General features: G+C 46.9%; 2 protein-coding genes across 5 annotated transcripts in view; one reads left to right on the plus strand and one right to left on the minus strand.

Moving 5' to 3' along the window:
- Positions 1-20,165, plus strand: part of MYO1H (myosin IH) — a 58,144-nt gene extending 37,979 nt beyond the window's left edge. For 2 of the 4 annotated variants that reach the window (XM_021922888.2, XM_031650735.1), the window contains exons 18-31: positions 153-270; positions 4,714-4,827; positions 6,860-6,936; positions 8,310-8,378; positions 10,371-10,455; positions 11,483-11,642; positions 12,565-12,648; positions 13,422-13,515; positions 14,032-14,087; positions 14,974-15,109; positions 15,679-15,746; positions 15,895-15,992; positions 17,316-17,415; positions 18,957-20,165. In XM_021922888.2, the coding sequence (XP_021778580.2) occupies positions 153-270; positions 4,714-4,827; positions 6,860-6,936; positions 8,310-8,378; positions 10,371-10,455; positions 11,483-11,642; positions 12,565-12,648; positions 13,422-13,515; positions 14,032-14,087; positions 14,974-15,109; positions 15,679-15,746; positions 15,895-15,992; positions 17,316-17,415; positions 18,957-18,980 (1,283 nt within the window). In that variant the 3' untranslated portion in view covers positions 18,981-20,165. Of the gene's footprint in view, positions 1-152; positions 271-4,713; positions 4,828-6,859; positions 6,937-8,309; positions 8,379-10,370; positions 10,456-11,482; positions 11,643-12,564; positions 12,649-13,421; positions 13,516-14,031; positions 14,088-14,973; positions 15,110-15,678; positions 15,747-15,894; positions 15,993-17,315; positions 17,480-18,956 lie in introns of those variants that run through there. The other 2 variants (XM_031650733.1, XM_009181670.4) reach the window with 1 other exon arrangement.
- Positions 17,305-20,418, minus strand: part of KCTD10 (potassium channel tetramerization domain containing 10) — a 32,035-nt gene continuing 28,921 nt past the window's right edge. Inside the window, exon 8 of the mRNA XM_017946186.3 lies at positions 17,305-17,384. The gene's annotated coding sequence lies outside the window, so the exon portion shown is untranslated. The remainder of the gene's footprint in view (positions 17,385-20,418) is intronic.

Genomic DNA, 20,418 nt, shown 5'->3' on the forward strand with positions numbered 1-20,418 from the left:
TATAATTGATTAATTAATTAATTAAGGCCTCACAAAACAAGTCTGGGGCCAGACCCAGCCCACTGAACTTCAGCTTTCAGACTGTGATCTGTCTTGGTTGAAATGAAGCCATGGAGTCCTTTCCTGTCAGTCTCTCTTCTATTTCTCCAAAGGCAAATTTGATGACTTCCTCATAAGGCATCAGATCAAATACCTGGGGCTGATGGAGCACCTGCGGGTGAGACGGGCCGGTTTTGCATACCGGAGGAAATACGAGCATTTCTTGCAAAGGTAAAATGTGCTTCATTGATCTGAAGCTAATAGTCATGTGCCTACTACGTGAGAATCTCTGGGGTTTAATGATAAAGAAAATGGCATCCCTTAGGAAGGCTCAGTTTGGTTCTTAACTGCTGTAGTTATGACAGCTAAAAATACTAACATTTGGGAGAATATAAAAACCCAACTCTGGGTCGGGCACGGTTGCTCACACTTTTAATTCCAGCACTTTGGGAGGCTGAGGCGGGCAGATCACGAGGTCAGGAGATCAAGACCATCTGGCTAACACGGTGAAACCCCATCTCTACTAAAAATACCAAAAAAAAAAAAAAAAAAAATTAGCTGAGTGTTGTGGTGGGCACCTGTAGTCCCAGCTACTCAGGAGGCTGAGGCAAGAGAATGGCGTGAACCCAGGAGGCAGAGCTTGCAGTGAGCCGAGATCGCACCACTGCACTCCAGCCTGGGCGGCAGAGTGAGACTCTGTCTCAAAACAAAACAAAACAAAACAAAAAGATAAAAACCAACTCTGGCTGGGTGCAGTGGCTCATGCCTGTAATCCCAGCATTTTGGGAGGCCGAGGTGGGAGGATTGCTTGAGGCCAGGAGTTCGAGACCAGCCTGGGCAACATGGCAAAACCCAATCTCTACCAAAAAAAGAAAAAATAATTAGCTGGGTGTGGTGGTGCGCACCTGTAGTCCCAGCTACTTGGAAGGCTAAGGCGGGAGGATCACCTGAGCCTGGGAGGTTGAGGCTTCAGTGAACTTGAGATCACACCACTGCACTCCAGCCTGGGTGACAGAATGAGAACCCTGTCTCAAACAAAACAAAACAAAACAAAACACAAACTCACAAAAACTCAATTTACTATCTTCGGTTCATTTCACTAATCCCTGTTTACCGTCAAGGGCAAGGCCAAGTGCGTAGACCTGCCACCAGGGGGCAGCCGTGGGCAGTGCCCCACAGGCCTCTGAGTTAGCAGGGGAAGCTAAGTCCATTTGGGACCATAGGACCTAGTTTAGTGCCTTAGCCCAACAGGTTGTCAAGAGCAGCAGGTTAGCAGTGGGGACATGGGTTTTCAAACCACACAAACTTGGGTCCTAATCCTCATTCTCTTATAGCTGTGACCTGTCATTTCCCTGATCTGTAGGATTAAATTGTCTAGGCTCAGGGAATTTGTAAAGATTTAATGAAGTATTTCTACGCCTATTCTCACCATCCCCCAAATTGCTTATCCACCAACACTTCTTCAATGATGGGCTGTGTGTGAATTTATGCTACCAAAATAGCAACACACTCTCAAGCATAATAAATGGTCACTTTGGTGGGTCAGAATGGTTGAATATCAGCAATTTCATGTGGCTCAACCTAATATTTTGAGTATAGTCATTTGAGATTCTTTGCCTTTATTTTTCCTGGATGTACCTCCTTTGCCCACCATTTTGGCCCATCAGCTACTCATCATTCATTCATCCTCATCCCAAATTTGACTTCTGCGGCAAATGGCAGGGGCAACAGCCACCGCCCACCTCGCCCCTCAAACACATACGAACTTGATGTTCCCATCTACCTGTGTTTTTTTTGAACTTCATACATCGATTGTCTATTTTTGCTGCTGTCTGAGGCTCATTCATTCTTTTCATAAAAACTAGTGAGCAGGCCAGGCATGTTCGCTCACACCTGTAATCCCAGCACTTTGGGAGGCCAAGGTGGGCGGATCACTTGAGGTCAGGAGTTCAAGACCAGCCTGACCAACATGGTGAAATCCTGTGTCTGCTAAAAATACAAAAATTAGCCAGGCATGGTGGTGCGTGCCTGTAATTCCAGCTACTCGGGAGGCTGAGGCATGAGAATCATTTGAACCCAGGAGGCAGAGGTTGCAGTGAGCTGCAATCATGCCACTGCACTCCGGCCTGGGTGATAGAATGAGACTCTGTAGCAAGACAAAACAAACAAACAAACAAAACTGGTGAGCAGCTATCTGAGCTAGCACTGTCCTAGCGGGGGTGACAGCAGAGAACAGAACAGACCCCATCTCTATCTTCATGGAATTTACTTTCTATGGGGGAGACCAGCAATAACAAAGATGTAAAGTTGGCCCTCCATACCCATGGGTTCCACATCCAAGGATTCAACTAACTATGGATTGAAAATGCTTTTAAAAATACAATGAAAATAACAATACAACAATAATAATACAAATTAAAAAGCAATACATATAACAACTATTTACATAGCATTTACATAGTATTAGGTATAATAACTAATTTAGAGATGATTTAAAGTGTATAGGAGGAGGTACTCAGGTTATATGCAAACACTATGCCATTTTTTGTCAGGGACTTGAACATCCGTGGATTTTGTATCCATGGGGGTCCTGGAACCAATCGCCACAGATACTGAGGGGTGACTATATAAGGTCAGGCAGGGATATGTTATTTGAAGAAAAGTGAATCCAGGTAAATGGAAAGAGTGGCCAGCCTCCCTCCTTAGGTAAGAGGGTCACTCTCTGAGTGACGGAGTGAGCCATGAGGACATTTGGTGTCTTAGTCTGTTTGGGCTGCTATAATGAAACACTGGGTGGCTTCTAACCAACAGAAACTTCTCACAGTTCTGGAGGCTGGGAAGTCCAAGATCAAGGTGCTGGTAGACTCAGTGTCTGGTGAGGGCTAGCTTTGGCTTCCTTGTTTGTAGATGGTGCCTTCTCACTGTCTTCACATAGTGGAAGGGGCAGATGAGCTCATAAGGGCACTAATCTCATTTATGAGTGCTCCACCCGTGTGACCTAATCACCTGTTAGAGGCCCTGCCTCCTAACGCCATCCCATTGGGGGTTAGACTTCATCATATGAATTTTGTGGGGACACAGACGATCAGTCCATAGCATTCAGGGAACATCAATCCAGGCAGGAAAGCCTGGAGGTGGGAGCAGGCTCCAGGGCAAGCTGAGAGGCCAGCATGGCAGCTGGTCAGTGGCTGGGGACAGAGAGGCAGGGGGAGGTTCACAGGACTGAGCTGGAGATGGCCGAACCCTGTGCACCTGCCTGGCACCGCTTCCCTTGATCAGGGAGCAACCATATCATAAATTTGAAGAGGACAGAAGGTACTAGTCCGTCCAACCTACAGGCATTTAGGGCTTCTCTCCAGCCCCTCCTTATCTGTCTAACTTTGGCAGTGCGTGCTGGTATTGGGCAAGGTCTGCATGGATGAAAGCAGGGCCTGAGACTGTGCTGTGTCCCCTGCGGGTGGTGGAGACCCCATCTTCTCTAGCTTTCACTGGAGTTCAGGAAGCACACATCCTGCACCTTTGTGTAGCTGGCTGAACAGAGGAAGAACATGGGACACTCGATACCCTTAAAGAACATGCTCATAAAGTATAATTCCAGGAAAATAAAAATATTTTTTGCCAGACATGGTAACTCATGCCTATGGTCCCAGCACTTTGGGAGGCCGAGGCAGGTGGATCTCCTGAGGTGAGGAGCTTGAAACCAGCCTGGCCAACATGGAGAAACCCCGTCTCTACTAAAAATACAAAAATTAGCTGGGCATGGTGGCACACGCCTGTAATCCCAGCTACTCAGGAGGCTGAGGCAGGAGAACCACTTGAACCCAGGAGGCGGAGGTTGCAGTGAGCTGGTATCACACCACTACACTCCAGTCTGGGTGACAGAGTGAGCTCTGTATCCAAAAAATATATACATGTATTTTTTTTAACAATTTAAAATCTGTTTTTAAAATAAACATAATATGAAGCCAGGCGCGGTGGCTCATGCCTGTAATCCCAGCACTTTGGGAGGCCGAGGTGGGCAGATCACGAGGCCAGGAGATCGAGACCATCCTGGCTAACACGGTGAAACCCTGTCTCTACTAAAATATACAAAATATTAGCTGGGCGAGGTGGCGGGCGCCTGTAGTTGCAGCTACTTGGGAGGCTGAGGCAGGAGAATGGTGTACACCCAGGAGGCGGAGCTTGCAGTGAGTGGAGATCGTGCCACTGCACTCCAGCCTGGGTGACAGAGCGAGACATTTGTTTGTTCAGTTTTCTATTGATGGACATCTGGGTTGTTTCCACCTTTTGGCTATTATGAATCATAGCACCATGCACTGCTACACCCAGTGGCTGCTATCAACATTCAGGTATGAATGTTCAGACACCTTTTCATTTCTCTGGGACAGATACCTAGGAGTGGAATTGAGTCACTGGGTTGAGCATCTGATGATGTCATTGTTCTACAAAGACAGGTCAAACTCCCTACTATATTGAAACAGTTTCTCTCTTCTTCCTTTCTTGCAAAGCACCCATCTTTGAATTCGAGAAAGTTCGTGTGATGGGACTACTACATACAGTGAGTGGCTGACATGCCACAGCAGCGCTCAGCAGGCTTCTGGGGCCGGGGATGTGGGGGAGGGCTAGAGGAAGGTACAGTCACAGCTTCTCCATGTCGGTCTCCTCTCCTGCTAGGTACAAGTCCTTATGCCCAGACACCTGGCCGCACTGGCACGGGCCTCCAGCAGAGGGCGTGGAACGGCTGATCAACTACATCGGCTACAAACCTGAGGAATACAAGTTAGGCAAGTAAGTGACCAGAAGACCACCAAATGGTCTCTTCCCTTGACATCAAAGGGTTTGTGCATTGATCCGTATCCATCTAGAGCCTGGAGACTCAATTCCTAGGGATGTATGGAGATTTGCAAGATGTATGCCTCATCTACTCAATGTAAATGCAGCTCTTACTTATTTAGAAGAGCTATGGTGCTGCCGGTGGGAGGCAGTGAAGTTATAAAGGAACGCTCCGCACTAAACTGGCTCAGCAGATGGGCCTCCTTGCTGGCAAAACACAGGGAACCAGAGGGGCCACCTAACCTCTGTGTGCCTGGATTCTTTCACTGTTTCCATGTACGCGTGACCTGCTAGAGGAGCTGGGACCTAGACAATGTGAGATCATCTGTAGCATCTCAGAAATGGTGTGCTAGAACTCTTAACTGTGGAGTCTTAGTTGTCCATGAGCAGAGAACTTTCGTACGCATTGAAAGCTTTCAGGCACAACTCAAGGAACATGAATCGGGAAGATCTGAGGCCGCCTTGTTAGTCATTTTGGTCAGGGTTAATGTGGTTGCAGGGAAAGGTGCCCCAGCGTGAAGATGTATTCCCCGAGGCAGGGCTTCCCCGCTCCGGAGATCTCCGCCTGTGACCCTGTTCGTGGGCTTTCCCCGCCAACTCCGAACTCCCGCTTGTACATGGTCCTCTGGGCCGCCTAAGCCTCTCTCCATCTTTGGGCTCCTATTCTGGGCCTGTCCCAAGGATCACTTACTTATTCAATCCAGATCTCCAAGGGGATTCTGCCAGGCTCAGCACATCCTGAGAGAGGCAGGGCATGGAGGTCAGAGGTGGGATCCGTCTGTCCCCTGTTCCATAAATTGGAACAGGGACAAGGGAGAGTGGGATCATCAGGCACCACCCACTGCTGCCCCCAGTGGCTGCCCAGGGAACTTTCCCTCACCAGGCCGAGGGTGGGGCAGGCAACGTGAGGTCAATATTTGTAGCCTCTCTGCTGGCTAATGTGATCTTCTTTTTTTCTTTCTTTCTTTTTCTTTTTTTTTTTTGAGACAGAGTCTTGCTCTGTCACCCAGGCTGCAGTGGCGCAATCTCGGCTCACTGTAACCTCCGCCTCCGGGGGTCAAGCGATTCTCCTGCCTCAGCCTCTCAAGTAGCTGGGATTACAGATGCACGCCACCATGCCGAGCTAATTTTTGTATTTTTAGTAGAGACGGGGTTTCACCACGTTGGTCAGTCTGGTCTCAAAATCCTGACCTCAGGTGATCCGCCTGCCTCAGCCTCCCAAAGTGCTGGGATTACAGGCGTGAGTCACCACGCCCCGGCATGATCTTCTTTTAAGCTTAGATCCACATTCTTTATCTGGCTAGGCATGGTGGCTGGTGCTTGTAATCCCAGCTACTTAGGAGTCTGAGGCATGAGAATCACTTGAACCTGGGAGATGGGGATTGCAGTGAGCCGAGACTGCGCCACTGCACCCCAGCCTGGGCAACAAACTGAGACTCTGTTTCAAAACAAAAAACAAATTAAAAAAACACCCATATTCTTTGTCGTCACTCTTTAAAGCCCAGGAACATAACTTGAAGCAACTTCAGGTTAGGATGGTGTATTCATTTCCTAGGACTATGTCACAAATGATCACAAAGTGACTGACTTAAAACAAATCTGTTCTCTCCTAGCTGTGGAGGCCAGAAATCCAAAAATCAAGAGCTGGCAGGGCCACGTTCCTGCAGGAGCCTCTTCCAGCTCTGGTGGCTCCTGGCGTTGCTTAGCTGTAGCTGTGTCCCTCCAATCTCTGCCTCTGTGCTCACGGGGGCTCCTCCCTGTGTCTTTCTGTGTGTATAGGGACACTCTCAATGGATTTAGGGCCCACCCTATTCCAGGATGATCTCATTTCTATCCTTACGTCAGTCACATCTGCAAACACCCTATTTCCAAATAAGATCATATTCTGAGGTTCTGCGTGGACATGAATTTTTGAAGGGGGCACCGTTCAACCCACTAGATGGTAAACTGACCAATTAATTACAAAAACATTTCTTTTCACTTTTAGAACCAAAATATTCATTCGTTTCCCCAGAACTCTGTTTGCTACCGAAGATGCCTTGGAATTTTGTAAACATCAACTAGGTATGATTTCTTTTTCTGTCCTGATTTCAATAGAATATGAAATGAACAAGTAGAGCTTGGGGATACATCTTAAAGATGGGTGTTTGATATAACGTTAGAAGCATTTACTTTGGAAACTAGGAACGAGATATGGGATTATGATAAAATCCCTGTGAATTTCTGTTTTCATGAGTGCTTGGAGGTCAGTCACAGATGCAGGCAGATATATAAACGTTGTTCTGCCGTCTCAGTTCTCGTTTGGATCAGATCCTGTTGTTCACTACTAGGATATAAAACCATGAGAGACCAGCCCCTTTAAATTAACGTTTCCAAAACGTCACTTGTCTGTGTGTCTGATGTTGGAAAGTGTAGCTTCAAAGCCTGCAGCCTGGGGGTTTGTTGGGAATGGTCAATGAGAAAAGTTAGATGGGGAAATGCAAAAAGTAAAATATCAAAACTGCTGGGGGAGGGAGCGTCCCCTTTGAAACGTAATCAGTCTATCAAGAAGCACTCTTGAGTCATTTAAGGGCCTGCCATACGCCAGGTGAACACTAAGTCCTTTATACCACGGTCTCATTCTGTTCTGAGAACAGACCCATGAGGTAGGTGTCATGGGTGTTACTGTCTTCACTTTCTATGCAGGGAAACTGAGGCACGGAGGTGTTGGTAACTTGTTGAAGGCTACACAGCGAGTAAGCAGCCGAGCTGGGGTTTGAACGTGGGTGTATCTGGCTTCAAGGCTTGGTGGTCTCATTTTCTGACCTCCGTAGCAGTGGGCACCAACGGCTGGGGATGTGGCTGAAGGGCCACAGTTAGGCCAGCGGGGCCTGAGCCAGCATCTCTAACCGGCTCGCAGGGAACAGGACGTGGCTGCTCTGTAAGGCCCTTCATGAGCTTGGCCTCTGATAGAACCTAGATTGCTGTGTGGAGGGAGTGGATGCAGGATTGAGAAGCCGAGGGAGAGTGTTCTGTGGTCAGACCTGGGTTCGTGCTCCTCCTTAGCTGTGTTGCCCAGCAAGCATCTTCACCATCTGTCTGAACCTGCATGCCCATTTGTACACTGTGCTGATGATGCCTGCCTTGTGGGCTGGGGTATGAGAATGAAACCCAATGCCTGGCATGGAACTGGGGGGCTCCTAGCACTAGGTCTGTTCCTTGCCCTGGGAAAAGGAAAGGCAGGAAGGAAACTCCAGTTCCCAGGCAGCATCTGGGAGCCAGGCGTCATGTAACCAGCCAGCTCGCAGGTCTGCAGTGCTGAAACGGCTTCCTGAAACATCACTACACACAGGCCTTTGATGCCCCCTTCCGTTATCCCCCAAACACCCCTGGAGGTCACAGCCACAAAGATGCACAAATACAAAGCCCTTTCACCAAAACATCTGTTTTATTTCAAGTTGCAAGAATCCAAGCCACATACAAAAGCTGCCTAGGAAGGAGAGAATATGTGAAAAAAAGACAAGCAGGTAAGAATTAGAAAGCAGCACATGAGTTTGCTCCCGTTCTCATCTGCTTGGCACCTGGGGGCACATCTGTGAGTTCTCTCCCCCTGCTCATCCTTAAAACCTTGGTGTGGGGTCCAATTCTGGGACCTCTTCTCATTTTTCCTTATTGATTGGAGATTATAACATAGTGGCCTGTATTTGTTCCACAGGCATGTTTTATTGGACCTACAATATGTGTACATTTAAAGAATAATTTTGTGGGCCAGGCGCCGTGGCTCATACCTATAATCCTAGCACTTTGGGAGGCTGAGGCAGGTGGATTACTTGAGCTCAAGGGTTCGAGACCAGCCTTGGCAACATAGTGAAACACTGTCTCTGCCAAAAAACAATCAAACAAAAAAACCCAAAAATTAGCTAGGCGTGGTGGTTAACAACTGTAGTCCCAGCTACTTGGAGGGTTGATGCAGGAGGATTGTTTGAGCCCAGGAGGCGGAGGTTGTAGTGAGCCACGATGGAACCACTGCACTCCAGCCTGGGTGACAAAGTGAGACCCTGTCTCAAACAAAACAAAAGAATAATTTTTGAAAAAGGTTTCAAACATACAAGTACCCTTGAAGCCCTTCCTTTTTTTTGTCCCTCCCCAGTCATGTTCTCAAACAATACTCCCACCCATACGCATACATTTCTTGGGAGTAACCACTCTCTTGAATTTTGCATTAATCATTCTCTTGTTTTTCTTCAGTAGTTTCACTATCTACAGATGTATCTCTTAATAATCTGTTTATAATTTGGCATGTTTTAAACTGAAAACTATACTCTTGGTATTTTGGGTGACATTTTTGCACTCCAGATTGTTTCTGAAATTCAACCAGGAGATGTGTGTAGATTTAAGTTATTCATTTGCTCATAGCTACATAGTATTCCACTGTAGCAGAGGTCAGCATTATAGGAAGTATTTTAGACTTGGGGGTCTTATGATCTCTGTCACAGCTACTCAACTCTGCCATGGTAGCAGGAAAGTAGCTTTAGATAATATGTAAATGAATGGGCAGGGCCGTGTTGAAATAAAACTTTATTTACATAAACAAGCGGGGGGCTGTAGTGGGCCAGCCTCTGAGCTATGAGTATGCCACAACTTAACTGTTCTGTTGATGGATATTTGGGTTGATTCAAGTTGCTTGTTTTTGTAATAGAAACAATGCTGTTCTGAGGATTAAAAGAAAAGCGTTCAAAAAATCTGAATACTCAAAAATAAAAAAATCTGAAGAGCATTTAAAAATTGGGAAACAGGCCGGGCACGGTAGCTCACACCTGTAATTTCAGCACTTCGGGAGGCCAAGGTGGGTGGATCACCTGAGGTCAGGAGTTGGAGATGAGCCTGCCCAACATGGCGAAACCCTGTTTCTACTAAAAACACACAAAAAATAGCTGGGCGTGGTGGTGCACATCTGTAATCCCAGCTACTCAGGAGGCTGAGGTGGGAGAATCACTTGAACCTGAGTAGCAGAGGTCGCAGTGAACCAAGATCACACCACTGCACTCCAGCCTGGGCGACAGTGAGACTCCATCTCAAAAAGAAAAAAAAAAAATTGGGAAATAAGCCAGAACCTAAGTTTTATGTGCCCTAATTTGTGTACCCCAATTTTTTAATGTAGACAACTAAAAGTAAACCCCAGTGAAACTAAATATGGTGGGAAGACTGATCTGTACCATCACAAGTGCCATTGCTGTGGCTGAAAAAGACCCTGGGAAAATGACTCCCTCATGTAATTTCGGGGCTTCCCCAGAAATCTTCCATAGGCCCCTCTGCTCTGTCTCCCCCTGGTTCAGTTGTTGCCTGAGTGCTCCCAGGTAAGAACTGATGACGTTCATCCGACCTTCCATCTCTGAGGCTAACAGAGTGTTGTGATGGGTGTCCAGATGTTTGTTGAATGGATAAAGCCTTCTGGAAAAGCCTTCTGTATTTCCATACGATTGTGCTCACCTTCTAATGCCAGCAGTGAACTCTTTCAGCCATCAAACTGGAAGCCCACTGGCGTGGGGCTCTGGCTCGGAAGGCAATCCAAAGGAGAAAGTGGGCCGTGCGGATTATCAGAAAGTAAGTTTTCAGGTACAACAGAGAGGACAGGTCACTAAACGCTGGTGCCCTGCAGGGGATGGTCATGGAGGTAGATGAGTTCTTTGTGATTTTTGGATTTGTGCAGAAAGGAAAAACTCCCTTCAGAATGCCATTAGGAATTCGGGCCCATCCCTTTGCTCTGAGCTGAATTTGATGGTGATCACAACTCAATGTATTTGGAATTTCTCTTAGCCTGGCTCAAAAGTCACAAAGTCAAATGCCTTCTGATGCCAGGCAGGTAAAGTGAGTGAATCTCATGAGCTGGGATAAGACAACAGGGCATGGTAGAGACTGCAGCAAACTGGAACGCTCAGTCCACCTCAAGGTGGGGCAGTAACTAGCCCATTCCAGTTGACTGCCGCTGTGGGGAAATGTAGCCAGATGGCTTGAATTTTCAAGGAACACTGAAATCTGGGTTTTGGAGTTTTGCTGTTGTTGTTTTTTTTGTTTGAGACAGAGTCTCACTCTGTCACCCAGGCTGGAGTACAGTGGTGCAATCTAGGCTCACTGCATCCTCCGCCTTCTGGGTTCAAGCGATTCTCCTGCCTCAGCCTTCCAAGTGGCTGAGATTACGGGCACACACCACCACACCTGGCTAAATTTTTTGTATTTTTAGTAGAGACGGGGTTTCACCATGTTGGTCAGGCTAGTCTCGAATTCTTGACCTCAAATGATCCGCCTGCCTCAGCCTCCCGAAGTGCTGGGATTACAGGCATAAGCCACCATGCCCGGCCTTGAAATCTGGCTTTTATGCACTATTTCCTAACTTTTTTTGATTGGCAACTAATTAAAGCTCCTCAAAACAAAACAAAAGGCCGTGTGGGTGAAACTGAACATATGTGTGGGGCAGATTTGGCCTGGGGCCTACATTCCAGGCTTCTGGCCTGTGTGGTCATCTCAACAGCCTCTACCACTTTGGCCTCCTTTGAATCAAAGAAGGGGGAAGAGAATGTAAATCTCAGTGAAGAAATGGTCCAGAAAAGTAAGAAAACATTTTCCTTTTTAGGTTCATCAAGGGATTCATCAGTCGCAACAAACCCCTCTGTCCTGACAATGAGGAATTTATCGTGTTTGTGCGGAAGAATTACATCTTGAATCTCCGGTATCACCTTCCAAAGACTGTCCTGGACAAGAGCTGGCTGAGACCTCCTGGCATCTTGGAAAATGTAAGGACTAATATGGGATTTCCAGTGTTGTAAGTAACACGGGCACTGACGAAGCTTAACTCTCATATGTCTTTGTGCTGCCTCCCTTTGGCTTGAAAGGGCTGCCCTGGCAGAGCCCTTCTTCCCAAGGATGCTGCACAAGAAATTGAACTCCTTAGAACTCGTGATGTCCTTACTAACATTATAAAGCCACTGGAGGTTGTTTGAACAGAGCACTTTTTTTTTTTTTTTGAGATGGAGTCTTGCTGTGTCACCCAGGCTAGAGCACAGTGGCACAATCTTGGCTCACTGCAACCTCCGCCTCCCAGGTTCAAGTGATTCTCATGGGTCAGCCCCCTGAGTAGCTGGGATTACAGGCACCCGCCACTACGCCTAGCTAATCTTTGTAATTTTAGTAGAGACGGAGTTTTGCCATGTTGGCCAGGCTGGTCTCGAACTCCTGACCCCAAGTGATCCATCCGCCTCAGCCTCCCAAAGTGCTGGGATTACAGGTGTAAGCCACCATGCTCGGCCGACAGAGCACTTTCAAATGGTTTCTATTCTTGACGTAGCCTACTTAGAACAGCATCTCTCAAGAGATGGTCTGAGGACCCTCTGTGTCTGGAACTTAGAGGTGGGGCTGTTCTAAGATTCCTGGGCTCTACTTTGGACCCACTGAGTCAAAATCTCCAGGAATCTCATTATAGCCAGTTCTGCAGGAAAGTCATAAACATATTCAAGTTTGAGAATCATTAGTTAAGCAACAGCAAAAAGTTGGGAGAGGATCCAGTTAGCTGCTCTGACTATAAAATATAAAATATTAACACTGTGCTTGAAATCAAACTGAATCCAGCAGTGTTTTTTTAAAAGCTTCATTTTGATTGCCACAGCCCCAGACAGGGAGTGAGTGAGGCAAGTGCAAAGAAGTATGTTCTCCACACAGGCATCAGATCTGCTCAGGAAAATGTGCGTGAGGAACCTGGTGCAGAAGTACTGCCGGGGGATCACAGCTGAGCGGAAAGCAATGGTAGGGACATGATGTCTGCGGTGGCAGGTGGTGGAGGGGGTGAGAGTGGGTCCTGAGTGTCAGTCCTCCTCATCCACCATTTCACCTATAAGCAGGGGGTCATGCTGGTCCCATGCCTTGAAATGTTCGATAATTGCAGGTAGACCAGCAGAGAGCCCTGGATGAATGCCAGCTGTTACTGTAGTCAGCACGGCTCCCTTTGTTACTATGGGAAAACGATCGCAGTGGCTCCTGCCATTCATCCACGGGAGCAGAGAACGTAGACCCCTTTCTGCTGGAGATCTGTTTTTCACCGTGCTAACCTGTGGGTCTTTTGCGTAAAGGGTACTATTTCAGGGTTTGTGGCCTTTCTCTGTTGGAATTACTCAACTCTGCTGCTATGGTGAGAAAGCAGCCATGGACGATGTGTGCATGAATGGCATGGCTCTGTCCCAATAGAACGTTACTTACAAAAATGGACAGCAGGCTGAGTTTGGCCCGCAGGCTCTGGTTTCCCAATCCCTGATCTACAAGAAACTGCTCTGGGAACTCTGAAAAATCTACTTTCAGGAAGGTAGTAAGAGAACAAGCAGAAATGTCAACCCAGTCTCTACCAATATGACTTTTAGGGCATTTTGGCCAAAGCCAGGAAGGTGTTCTGACTTGTATGCTCCAGGGTAACAAGGTTCCCACAGTTTATCCAGCAAAGGATGTGACATCAATGGGTCTAGAGCTCCTCTATCCCAAAGAAGCCTGTGGCTACCATTTTTATACTTTCAATTGTGTATTACCAGATGCAGCAAAAGGTAGTTACAAGTGAAATCTTCAGGGGAAGGAAAGACGGCTACACAGAAAGTTTAAATCAACCCTTTGCCAACAGTCGGATAAGTAAGTACGTTTTCCAGCCTATGTATTTGGCTTTCCAATTCTAAAAGGAGTCAAAGGGTGGGGTGCGGTGGCTCATGCCTGTAATCTCAGCACTTTGGGAGGCCGAGGTGGGCAGATTGCCTGAGCTCAGGAGTTCGAGACCAGCCTGGCCAACATGGCGAAACCCCATCTCAACTAAAATACAAAAATTAGGAGGGTGTGGTGGCATGCACCTGTAGTCCCAACTACTCAGGAGGCTGAGGCAGGAGAATTGCTTGAACCCAGGAGGCGAAGGATGCAGTGAGCTGAGATCATGCCACTGTACTCCAGCCTGAGAGACAAAGCGAGACTCTGTCTCCAAAAAAATAATAATAATAAGTCAAAGGAAGATGCTCAACTCTGCAGTATTTCCTGATGACTATTTCCCCAGCTGAGATCTTGGCACAGAGGTGCATAACAAAGCTAGCAGATACCAGTGACTTTCCCGCAGGATTGGTATTTTAGTGATGATTCATGGCCTTCTGGTTCCCTCTCTAGATGAAGGAGACATTAATCCCAAAGTGCTTCAGCTAATTAGCCATGAGAAGATCCAGGTAAGGCAATGTGTGTCCTCAGTCTCAAACAGGATTCCCTCATCGAGTCTAAGAGCAGGGTCAGCTTTCTCCATAAAGGGCGCACTATTTAAATGCAGGGGTGCAGCTGGGCAGCCGGGGCTCTCAACTGTGAGGCTTTGGGTATTAACTAAGATGATGGGGAACAAATGATGATTAGATCATGGCTGCTGTTCTCATGATCTCCCCGTCACCCTACAAACTGTCTTGGTTTGCTTTCCTACACAATTGAGTGAAGTGTAGCCATGAACTTAATCATGAAACACCCCCATATTGGTGAGAGGCAGTGTGCCACAGTGCCTGGGCGCTGACGCTGGCTTTGAACGTAGCAGCCGTGAGATCCTGGGCAGGTCACTTAAGCTCTTGGTGCCTCTGATCTTCTGTGAATGAGGATAATGGGGTTACTGAGAGGATGAATGAGTCAGTGGGTGGGAGGTGCTCAGGATGCTGCCTGGCACACAGCAGCAGGTGCAGCTCTGGTGATCATGTGTGCCAGTGTCTGCTCTGCCCCACTTTTTTTTTTTTGGTTCCCTGGGGAATAGAAGCCACTGTGCCTGGATTGGATTACACTGTGGCTGTGAAAGTTTTCATCTCTGACCATCAGAGCAGACCTGCAAGGCAGGTAGCCATATGCCCTCAGAGCCCTCCTCAGAGGGCAATGCAGCTAGGCAGAGCTAGGAATCAAAATCCCCACCATGCAGACAGCCAGAAAAAAAAAATATATATAAATAAAATTGTATGTATATATATTTTTATAAATCTGTTTGAGCTTCTCTGAATGCTTGACATCACTTTACTGGGGTCTGAGTAGCAAGAAACTCAGTACTCTGCCCCGCCTCCCCGCCATGAAGTCACCTTCCCCTTGTAGTATGGTGTCCCGGTCATTAAATATGACAGAAAAGGCTTCAAAGCACGGCAGCGGCAACTCATTCTTACTCAGAAAGCAGCTTACGTGGTGGAACTTGCCAAAATCAAGCAGAAAATAGAGTACTCAGCTCTCAAAGGTAAGAAGTGGGCAATCTTAAAACAATGCACTGAGTTGACTCAACTACTAGAAAGTCCAGTCATGAAGCTCCCAAACGGGAAACACAAGTGTAGGGTGCCCATAAACCCCGGGGTAGCGATGCACACCTGTAGTCTCAGCTACTGGAAGCCTGAGGCAGGAGGATCACTTGAGCCTGGGAGTTCGAAGTTGCAGTGAGCTGTGACTGCGCCATGCACTCCAGCCTGGGCGGCAAAGTGAGACTCTGGCTCCAAAAAAAAACCCCAAAAAAACAAAACAAAAAACCCATCTGCCCTCCTCCCCTGGCGTTGCCCAGCCTGGACTGCACCCCTTATTCTGGCATAAATATTAATAGCACCACTTTACTCAAGTACCCAGACTGGCAATAGTCTTCTTCCACGGCGATCGGAGCCCACTAGCAGGCTGATTTCTAAAGTATGCCCTTCATCCTTCTGGGCCCAGCTAGGAGAATGAAGCATGGGGTTGGGCAGCCCCTGGGCGTATCTCTTCTTCTCTGTACTCACGTCAAGCTGTCTAGTTCCTGGCTCCTAACTCTGGATCTGTCTTAAGGTGTCTCCACCAGCAATCTGAGAGACGGAATCTTAGTCATTCATGTTTCACCAGAGGACAAGCAAAAGGTAATTGTCAGCCACCAGTCTCTACTAAAAGACAGAAATGATATACTGCCAAAATGTTAAGTTGACCACCGTGAAACTTGTCTGTCGATGTGTCTGTTTCTTTAAGCTGTGAATACTGAAATTATGCCTTGTCTCCTCCCCACCCCAGGGGGATGCCATTTTGCAGTGTGGACACATGTTTGAAGCAGTTACTAAACTCGTCATGCTGGTTAAGAAGGAGAACATTGTCAATGTTGTTCAAGGAAGGTAGGTGGTTTCATCTTCAGCTCAGGAAGTAATTCAATGTCACAGTATTTATTAAGACCGAGCATGGTGGCTCATGCCTGTAATCCCAGCACTTTGGGAGGCTAAGGCGAGCAGGTAACTTGAGGCCAGGAGTTCAAGACCAGCCTGGCCAACATGGTGAAACCCCATTTCTACTAAGAATACAGGCCGGGCGCGGTGGCTCACGCCTGTAATCCCAGCACTTTGGGAGGCGGAGGCGGGCGGATCACAAGGTCAGGAGATTGAGACCACGGTGAAACCCCGTCTCTACTAAAAATACAAAAAATTAGCCGGGCGCACTAGTGGACGCCTGTAGTCCCAGCTACTCAGGAGGCTGAGGCAGGAGAATGGCGTGAACCGGGGAGGCGAAGCTTGCAGTGAGCCGAGGTTGCGCCACTGCACTCCAGCCTGGGGGACACAGCAAGTCTCTTTTTTTAATAAAAAAAAAAAAAAAAAGAATACAAAGATTAGTTGGGCTTGGCAGTGCACGCCTATAATCCCAACCTCCACTACCTGGGTTCAAGTGATTCTTGTGCCTCGGGAGGCTGAGGCACAAGAATCACTTGAACCCAGGTAGCAGAGGTTGCAGTGAGCCGAGGTCACATCACTGCACTCCAGCCTGGGCAACAGAGCTAGACAATGTCTCAAAAAAAAAAAAAAAATTATTACAGATCAGGAAAGATACAAATACTGTTTTCACTCCTGCTTGCCTCCTGCTTCCAACATAATCAAGCACCATCTCTACCAGTAAGGGGTGAGAAACAAGCCTCTAGTGTTACATCCTCACCCCCTCCCATAAAGAACTTTTTTCCGTCTTCATCCCTGTGATCTTGGGTTCCAGAGAAATGAAGTCAGTGAAGGCAGGATATCCTGGAGAGCTGTTTCTTTTCCCTCATCCTGTGCTGTTCCAAGTTTTAACAACCAGAGGAGCACATTTGTAGGTGGAATAAGGAGAGAGAGTTGAGTGCTTTGAAATGTGTCGTCTTTGTGTTGCTGTACCTCTGAGGGAATACTTAGCCCCTCAGAGCTTCAGCGTGACATGGAAGTAGTTCCGCAGACCTCACACTGACCCTCTGAAGAACTGAATGTGCTCACTTGATTTCACGGTAACTACCGAAACATGTAGGTTACCCAGCTGTGGCAACAGTGTTCTTGCTTTCCTCAAATATGCTATAAAACACTGTAATAAAACAGGAATTTGATCTTGAAATTAGTAGAATTTCGTAAGTGAATTTCTTTTGCAGACCAAAGGTTGAGAGAAGAAAATACAGTATGTCAGTAATGTGTCACTTTGTGTATTTTAAGTTTACAGTTTTTTATTAGTCCGGGAAAAGAAGGCACAATAGTTTTCGACACTGGACCGGAAGAACAAATCTATAAAAATAAAAATGGACAATTAACAGTGGTGAGTGGCCGTCTCTGGGAGGGAAGTAAGCCGTTTTATAGAATGTAAGTTAAAGTTCTACCAATTTCAGTCCTATAGATTGACTGGATTCACAAGCTATTAATAGTTCATTTCTGCCCTCTATTCCTAATTCTACATCTGTAAGATAGGAAGAAATTGATACAGAGATATATACGTCTAAACACTGAATGAGAAAAGAAAAGCTTACCATCCTTAAGTTGTCAGGGAACCAGAAACTGACATAAAACACTTCTCAAATAGCAGAGTCTCACTTTTCACTGGATGAAGGCTTTATGCTCATTACAGTGGCTATCCATAACTTCCCTCCACATCGAAATCAATGCGCTTGTGTCCCACCCAGATACTGAGACTTAATTGGTTGGAGGTGTGGCTTGGGCTTCAGGATGCAAGAAAATATAAATGTAAGAAAAGTATGTAAGAAATACATTAAAAATATGTAAGAAAATATAAACTCGCTTTTTGGAATACATGTGTCAAAGGCTGCCCATGTTAATACCTTTGGTATAAAATGGGTCTAACAAGCACAGAGGTTTGGGAAACATGGCTATGCTACAGAGAAGTCTAGCCTGAGCACACAAGTATGCTGCCTTCCCTGACTGTGCCCATGCTGGGCTGCTGGGCTGAGCATCCCAGTGGTCCTCGCTGGCAGGTAGTATATGGAGCTTGTTTTGATCCAGTTTTGCTGAAAAACGACATGTTAAAAGCAGAGGGGGCTATATCTTTAAAATGTTTCTTGTATTATACAAAGAATTTTGATACAAATTAATTAAAAAATGGTCTGTGAACACGGAGTGTCTCATACACATTGAAATTTAAGTAGATTTACCTATAAAGTCATTTTGCAGGCCAGGTGCAGTGGCTCACACCTGTAATCCCAGCACTTTGGGAGGCCGAGATGGGCGGATCACCTGAGGTCAGGAGTTGGAGACCAGCCTGGCCAACATGATGAACTCTGTCTCTAGTAAAAATACAAAAAATAGTTGAGCATGGTGGCACATGCCTATAGTCCCAGATACTCAGGGAGGCTGAGGCTGGAGAATTGCTTGAACGTGGGAGGCAGAGGTTGCAGTGAGCTGAGATGGCACCGCTACACTCCAGCCTGGGTGATAGAGTGAGACTCTGTCTCAAAAAAATAAAATAATTTTGTAGATAAAAAATAATTGCCCCTAGACACAATGAACTCCTTTGGGGACAAGTTAAAATAAGGATCATTTTGGATGTAGACTATAAGGTGTCTTTTTAGTTTACATGCTGTCTTAAAAGTGACACCCTGGAGACTGTGTCTCTCTCCTCTGGAGTCACATGGAGTCTGTCTTCCTCCCTGACTGGTTCTGGCTGAAGAGGCTGACAGGCCTCCATGCGCCAGTTTCTAAGTCTGGCTTATCTCATGGGAGGTGGCACTGGCTTCTCACAGGCCTTCCACACCCACCTTGCTAATGGTGACAGTTGAGGTGATAACTGTTTCCTTTTGAGCAAAGGGAGCGGGCAGGGCTGTAAACTGAAGTGTGACTCTCTCCCAGGTGTCGGTCAGGAGGAAGTCCTGATAGAGGATGACATCTCACCTCTACCACCGCCATTTTTGCTCCAACTGAGGAAATTACAGGGGAAGCAGGGATTGGATCCAGTTGGCTACCTCTTCAAGGAACCAGGCCCCCAGCACTAACGGATCACATCTGAAGAAACTGAGGGGCGTTAGTTAGGCCAAAGCCTAACCCCAGCTTCTCAGCTGCCTCATGGCACCTTATTAAATTGTCACCTTCTGGACAGAGACCCCAGGTCACCCAAAGGCATGATGCTAAACACCCTCGACAGGACCTATGTTTAATGGGCACTCCAACGTGTCATTAGAGGGTGGGCAAGATTCTCTACCTCTGTCAAGCTGCCCCGAGACATGATGCAATACTGTGTACAGTAAGTTCTCAAATAACATTTCATTATGTTGATAAGACATCTGATTCCTGGGCAAGGCCACTGTCTGGGTGGAGTCTGTACGTTCTCCCTATGTCTCTGGGTTTCTTCTGGATGCTCTGGTTTCCTCCCACATCCCCAAGGTGTATGTATCAGGTGAACTGGCGTGTCTATGCAGTCCCAGTCTGAGTGCGTGTGGGTGCGTGAGTGAGCCCCGTGAGAGGAGGACATCCTGTCCAGGGTAGGTCCCGCCTGGTGCCCTGAGCTGCTGGGATTGGGCTCTGGCCATCTGCAACTCTGAACATGCAGGTTGGAGAACGAATGAATACGAATTTTATTGTAAAAGAAAAATGGATATAAAGCATATGAGCACACCAATGGACAATAAATGCCACAGTGCAAAAGCATGTAGGGAGCCCGTCACACTTGTAACTGGGGAGGGGCTCATAATTTCCCCTTTGCAAGCATTTATTCACTGATTGATGCAGCCACCGCTACAACCACCCTCACTCACTCATTCACCAAAACTTAGGTAATGATCTTATTTTTAATTTAATTAAATATATGTGTAGCTCATTTATTTCAGTGTTTAATATGAGAAGTGCTTTGGTCTTTATTTAGAAGTTGGGTGATGGTTTTGTGCCCAGCAACATGCTGTAGGAATTGAACTCTTGTTTCAATCCATTAGCCTCATGGTTTTGCTTCAAGTCTCAGCTTCCAAGAACCTCTCAGTGACTTACTGTGCATGGTCTGAGACTAAAGGAAATTTCCTAAAGCTGCAAAATTTGAATTTTGCTTTACATAAATGGAACTCAGATGTGTCAAGGGATTGGGTTTGGTGAACTGAAGCCGTCTGCCCCATAACAGTAAATCAGTGGTAATACCAGCTGATTCACCCTTTTTCACGAGCCAGGCAGCCTTTGACCCCAAGACTTCCTTTTGGCGTTTGACTTCAAACACTACAGAAACATGACTCGTCTTTCCCTTCCACCCCGAGTGACTTTAAGGGGTTGAGGCAGAACGTGGGGGCCCTGCCTTTGTTGAAAACCACATTTGAGGGGCCCGGTTATGCCG

The sequence above is a fragment of the Papio anubis genome, chromosome 9 (assembly GCF_008728515.1).
Source record: "Papio anubis isolate 15944 chromosome 9, Panubis1.0, whole genome shotgun sequence".
Lineage (NCBI taxonomy): Eukaryota > Metazoa > Chordata > Mammalia > Primates > Cercopithecidae > Papio > Papio anubis.